General features: G+C 41.7%; 1 protein-coding gene across 1 annotated transcript; it reads left to right on the top strand.

Annotated features, from left to right (window-relative positions):
• Positions 1 to 642: 642 nt before the first annotated feature.
• LOC116062403 (WD repeat-containing protein on Y chromosome-like) lies at positions 643 to 4,546 on the top strand. Its single transcript, XM_031317080.1, has one exon. It carries the CDS (start codon positions 881 to 883, stop codon positions 4,379 to 4,381), a length of 3,501 nt encoding a protein of 1,166 aa, XP_031172940.1. The 5' UTR covers positions 643 to 880; the 3' UTR covers positions 4,382 to 4,546.
• The last annotated feature ends 2,497 nt before the right edge of the window (positions 4,547 to 7,043 follow it).

The raw sequence follows: 7,043 nt of genomic DNA, 5'->3' as shown, positions 1-7,043 counted from the left end.
AAATAATCAGTACTTTGAGCATCCTAAATCCACCAGAGTCTATGTAAATAATCAATACTTTAAGCATCCTAAATCCACCAGACTTCATGTAAATAATCAGTACTTTAAGCATCCTGAACCCACCAGACTCAAGGTATACATTGTGAGAAATAAAAAGTCAAAAGAAATGAAAAAAAAGTGGTACTACGCTGTACTCTGGTCTTGACCTATTCCTTCTTCTGGCCATGGTTGTGTTTGTTAATTTGAGATACCACACTTGCAGATAGAGTGAAAAATTAGCTCACAGTGAGTAATAATGTGACATGAGCAAAAAACCGCTCAAAAATGGCTTGGTTTGTAAAGGGAAAAAAAATAGTTTCTGCCGATGAATTACGATTTAAATCTGTGAATGTTGAATTGTTAATTGCTTGTAGAAATGCAATGAGATGAGACTTTGTCTTGTCAATTACTAATGTCTGTATTTGTTTGTTATAAATTGATGTTGAATAAAGTTTTTTCAACAACAAAAAAAGTATTCACTTCATAACAAACTATGACATCATCATTGGCTTTCATGTGACTTTCATGTGAAGGATGCTTTGATCTTTCTTAGGGTCACTATCTTAGATCCATTGAACATTTTGGAACACAGACACAGAAAGTTGGAACGGAACGTTGCACACAATTCAACACTCTGGAACATCAAACTAGAATTATATTCACACAACAACAGAAATATAATTACATGTATTGCTCAAGACAGCTAAACTCAATTCTAACTAAACCAGGATTGACATCTCAAGAGTTGACACTTTAATTCTTAAGCCACACTATTTACATATTACATATAGTAATTGAAGGACACACAGATACAGTGGAGGACCTAACTGAGGAGGCTACAATGGATACCAGAAGTGAACTTACAACGGTGGACAAAATGTTTACTGCTGAAAATCTGCAAGAGATCGTAAGGCTATTTCGTGAGGCTGATGTTGATGGAGGTGGGGGATTGGACATCCAGGAATTCTCTGAGGCAATGAAGGAGTTATTCCCTACTATGGATGAAGACGAGCTCATTGCTCTCCACATGAAGATTGACGCAAATGGAGATGGTAGTGTGGACCTTGGTGAGTTAATGGACTATTTGGTCAATAAAACCAAGGCATCACAAAGCATGGATTTTAAAAATCAAAGCTTTCCCAAACCAATCAAAATGATATCTGTGGATCACAAGAGGGTGATTGTCCGTCTGATTCACCGTCCCTTCGAGAATGTCAGGGAACCTGATTGCAGTGGTTCTGAGGTTTTATTAGGACAAACCAGCGTTTACCAGAAAGGTCAATACCTCTCCATCAGCTCAAATGGTATCCTCAACTTCTGGCCTGACAGCTTTGACACCCCATACCCAGTTCAATTATACAAAAAGGAAAATACACTTCCTTTTTCGCACAACAAGAAAATGCATGTTAATGACATGGTCTACATCAGAGAACTCAAACAGCTGGCTATCTCCACTTCTGACAGGGAACTAATATTCTATCGTTGCAATGAATTCCCTGAGTTGTTTTCAACCAGCCACTCTTTAATAGTAGAGGACAACATAGTGAAGACCATGAACTACTGGTCCGATGGCACTAAAGCAGTGTTTTCCTTTGGCGATGTAAAAGGTTTTTTATCTGTGTTCATCTCCTACAATGTACATGAAAACGGCCTCTTCTTCGAAGATGCGTACGAGAAAATCTCTCTACAGGATTATCCAACTGTTTATGTTTCAACCCTGTTAAAAAACACCTCTAAAGACTTTCTGTGTGTGAAGGTCAACATCTTTCATGACATTTGCAGTCAGATCCAATACTTTCCGTCACTTAGCTCATTTGCCATCTGCGGTAGTTCATCCAAGACAATGGTCCTCGCTTCTCTACCCAACACATCCACAACCAAATTGACTAAAAAAGTCTTTGAGAGCAGAGGACATATGGAGTTCTTCACCTGTGTAGAATACTCTCCTGCCTCTGGGTATCTGCTGACCGGTGGGACGGACGCCCTACTGAGGGTGTGGTTTCCCCACAAAACACTGTCGTGCATCCAGGAATTAAAGGGACACGTCAAACCCATCACCCACCTAATGTTAAATCCCAGGGAAAAAGTTTTCGTCAGTTTATCGCAGGACCACAATGTACGTGTTTGGTCCGAGGATGCAATGATCTGTTTGCAAAGCTTCAAGATTAAAGAAATGATGCAGAGCCCTATCTCCAGTGTGTGTTACAACACATACAACAATGAGTTAGTCCTAGCTAACACAGATATTGGCAAATATCTTGGAAGAGGAACAGATGTGTTTAAAGATGCATTGACATCGCATGACAAGCCCCTGTGCTGTGCTCTCTATCACAACATTTTCAAACAGGTTGTCTCTGTTTGCCAAAATGGTGTGGTGACAGTGTGGGATATCTTAACAGGAACGGCCGTCATGCAGTTCAAGGTCACTCCAGATCAGCATGTGGGACACATTGCTATTTCATTTGATGGACTAAAGCGCAGACTGATCACAATTTCCCAGGATGGAAAAGTTAAACTTTGGAACTTCAACAGCGGTACAGAGCTTGCCATTCTTCCTGTTATCGTACAAAGTGAGGTGACAGGTATCGTCTGTGTGGACGATAGGGTGTTTGTGTCGGGAAGGAACTCCAAGATCATTTATGACCTGGACATACATGGATATGACAACAGATTTTTGAAGCATGATTATTTAGATGACATTTCCTCAATGGATGTCCATGGAAATACACTGATTACTGCCTCCAGCAATGGGAATATTGTTATCTGGGAGGCCGACACTGGCGAGGTTCTCTACTGGATCAATGCCAGTAAGAGCCCTCGAACAAACATGGCAGACAAAAAAACTCAAGGCCAGACAGGGACTCTGCCTGGTGACAAGCGTCCAAAGCATGTCAGAGGCACTGGGAATAGACCTCTACATAGTAAATCTCTGAATGGGAATGAGACTGCTGTGATTAACACAACTCTTATCAAATGTCTGAAGACCAGGGAGGTCAGTGTTGACACAGCCACACTGCTGGCGTCTTCAGATGGCAACATATATGCCTGGTCTGTTATTAGCAAAGGAGGTTTGATTGGAAAGTTCAGGGCAGTGAATGATGAAGGAGCAGTCATTACCACCATGTCAACTGATCCCAACGAACAGATATTACTGACCGGGGATGATACCGGAAAGATTTATCAGTGGGACATTCAGGCATTTGGGTTTAAAAAACAGGCAAACAAAGGGCCATTTGAGGATATATATGGGTGGCGCGTGTCATTGTGTCCACCGCCTCTGTTGCGCTCCTGGCAATCTCACGACACAGGGGTGGTGAGTGTTCAGTGTAACCCAACTTGTGAAAAGATCATTACCGCAGGGAACCACAATGTCTGTCTATGGGAAAACACAGGCACCCACATAGGCCTCTTTGGGAAAGACCAATGGGGTGCTTCGAAAATCAGCCTTGAGGAGAATGCTGACCAGGAGGAGACAGGCAGACCAGGCACAGCGAAGACAAGCAACTTTCAACTGGCATGCCCTGAGGCCAGAACACCATCACCGGCAGAACCACCGATACCCAGCTTTGAAGACCTCTATAACAGAATAGACGAGTTTCTCAGACCTAAGAAGCCAAAACTAACAGATGATCAAATTGATCGCTTATATAGACGGATGAATAAGATTAAACCAAGACGTGACTTAATAAAAAGGGACCAATTGCGATTTGAGTTTGAAGAAAGTTCCAAATCCCCAGAAAATCAGTTTTTTAGTGAGGTCCACCAGGGGTCTAAAAATACATCAACACCACGTCCACCAAACACCACGCAAACTACAGGTTGCACTAATGACACAAACAGCTTAGCAAACATGCAGCAATCTGATGGTGCCGTCAAGCAGGGGACTGAATCCACTTCAAAACAAGTACATTTCCCACCCATCTCAGAGACAGTGCAGCTCACAGGAAGTCAATTCAAGCCACACCCGCCCCTCATCAGAGGTGGCACTGCCCTTAACCAAAGCTCTTCCCGGACTGCATTCTTGGACCAGACTATGTCCAAATATGGGCGTGTGCTCAAGATTCAGCAGAGAGACACATCAAAAGGCAGTGTCCTTCCACCGTGTCAACCAAACGCACTGCCAGCTAGGAAGACCTCACCACACATGCAGCTGGACCAGACTAGGTCCAAATATGGGCGTGTGCTCAAGACTCAGCCGACAGACACAGTAGAAGTTAATGTCCTCACACCAGTTCCACCAAACGCCCTGCCAGCTATGAAGACCTTACCACACCTGCAGCTATCGGCTAGTACAGTCAAGCAGGGGTCTAAAAACACATCAAATCTACAGGTGAGACATTAAAAGGTGAGGTCCTCTCACCATTTCCGACAACCGCAACCACCATTTCCAATCACTGGCACACCATGAAAGGGTGTTTGTGTGGGTTTAGTCCGGGTGATCCGGTTTCCTCAAACAATTGTTTGGGTTTATTCCGGGTGAACCGGTTACTCCCACAATAAAAATGAATCAATAAACAGTATAAAAATAAATTAAAAAAAAATTAAAAAACAGTATTTGTTGTATATCAATGTTAAGGTATAAATCTTAGCCTGTGACCTTGTTCAGTGTGACTGTGTTGCAACCCAGCTTTTTAGGGTAAAGGGAAGCAACATAAAACCAGGTGTTTTTGGTGAATTAAAGGTATTTATTAACATAAGAGTTGCATGTATTAAAGGTGATGTAGGTAGGATTGTGAAGATCCAGGACTTAGCCAAAAAATGTGAACATCAACAACTTCTCAGTCCCTCCCCCCTTTCTGCTAAAGCCCAAAACGGTCTCCTAAGCCCCTCCCCCTACAAGGGAGAATCAATGTGTGTGCATAAGCAGTGATTGACACGCAGTTAGACACCCCCCCCCCCTTGGCCCTGATTGGTGGATCTGAACAGGGAGTGTTGGATTTTTGCAAATCCCACTACAGGCTGTAGGTGGAGCCAGAGGAGCTGGATAAATGACCTGCTTCATGTAGTTCTACTGGAACATAGGGTCAGTTTGAGCAAATACGACGTTAAAAAGTTAGTTTTATAAGGCTTACCTACAGCACCTTTAACAGAATCACAGATGCACAAACTACAAAGGAAAGAAAGGGCCTGTGGATGCTGGTTAAAACAAAGAAACAAATATGAAGAGGACTCTATAGAAATAAACTAAATCAAGTATAGAAACAGAACCTTACTAATTAGTCCTACTTTAAAACAAAACACAAGAAAACCAGTAGCCCTAAAACTAGTGTCTAACATGAAATATCTACAAATGTGTAACAATTTTCAGTATTTAAAGCTAAAACTTGGTCCAGTCTCCCAAGTAGTCTTACAGTGGATATTTAACCGTCATGTTGTCCTCGGGTCAAATTTGACCCGTTTTCAAAGTTTCTATATCATAAATTTGGGTTTCTTTTAACCAAATTGCCCCAAAATAACATGGATGGTTCCATAAGACGCTCTTCACAAAAGAAAATGAAGGATCAGATCTCTATTTTCATAGAATTTTAGGTGTTGTATTCAATTTTATAGCATTATCCTGACCCAACTTTGACAGATCTGTGATTATCCATCACCTTCGTTCCTCTGATCTCAACCATTAGTCAAAATCATTCATAATTTCTGCTTTTTTCTTACACAAAATTAGAAAATGTCATATATATGAGGTTTATTGACCATGAATTCCAAAAAATAAGTGTAAAACTAGTGCAAATAAATACGTCTAGTGGTGAATATACTGGTATTAATGGAAAAAAGTGCCAAAAACGTTGAATTAAACGATAAAAACGTAAAAAAAAAAAAAAAAAAAAAGCAAGCATGACGTGGGGAAAAAGTAACATGAATGTAAAAACAGTGTCTAAAAGAGTGTTAATTTTGACCCGGGAGGACAACACAAGAGTTAACAATTTTTCAGCAAAGCATTCTATATATATATATATATATATATATATATATATATATATACACACACACACACACACACACACACAATCACACACACACACACACACACACAGGTGAGCCTGATTGCTTCTTCACGATTGGAGGGTGAGACAGGGTGCTGTGCCAATCAGTGTTCTCTAGCCTAAAGCAGGAAGTGGGGGGGATCGAACCAAGGGGGTAAGCGTCTCCTCACAACCCGAACCTCCTATGGCGCCATTTTGATGCTAATAAGCACTCACCCCCCGTTAGCATCCCATTGACTGCCATTCATTTTGGCGCCACTTTGACAGAGAATAACTTTACATCTGAGGAATTACCGTATAGTACAGGAGAAGCTCACAGGCAGTTTAGACTTCCATTAGCTGTTTAAGTGTAATTACTAATGTTAACTATCATTTTAGTGATCAATAATTAGCCTGTGTCTATGTTATCTCCTTACATATACCTACGCTCTCCGTCTCTGCTAGATTGGGAATGATTGAGATTTCTCTTGGCACAGCTACCACAAGACTTCCAACTTTCAGACACGTTGCTCACGTCACATCTACGTCTTCAAGCTCAGTTGGAGGCTGCTCAGTAACGCTCAGCCATCACCGGAAAAGATCTTCTAATATCCTTCACTGGTCTCCGTCCAGAGACACGGGACCTGCTGGTCCATTCTTATATACTGTCTATGGATCGAACCCAATGGAATAAGCGAGCATCCGGCAAGAGTACCTCCTATGGGGAGATCCTTAGGCTACCAAGCCATCACCTCCCGTTAGCATCCCATTGACTGCCATTCATTTTGACGTCACTTTGACAGAGAATAACTTTACATCTGAAGAGTTTAAAGACTCTATTTGTCCATTGTTTATTTCTAAAGAAACACGACAATGTATAAAAGGCTCCATTACCTTGTAGCTCACGTTATGGCTCCGTAGCAGACGTTTTTATAAAAATAGGCTAACGATTGTGTCATAACCACGCGACTTACTGTCTCATAGTAGAGGAATTACCGTACAGTACAGGAGAAGCTTGCAGGCAATCGGGGGGGGGGGGGA

The sequence above is a fragment of the Sander lucioperca genome, chromosome 1 (assembly GCF_008315115.2).
Source record: "Sander lucioperca isolate FBNREF2018 chromosome 1, SLUC_FBN_1.2, whole genome shotgun sequence".
Taxonomy (NCBI): domain Eukaryota; kingdom Metazoa; phylum Chordata; class Actinopteri; order Perciformes; family Percidae; genus Sander; species Sander lucioperca.
Note: the sequence above shows the minus strand (reverse complement) of the source record. Positions and strands in the feature narration are given on the sequence as shown.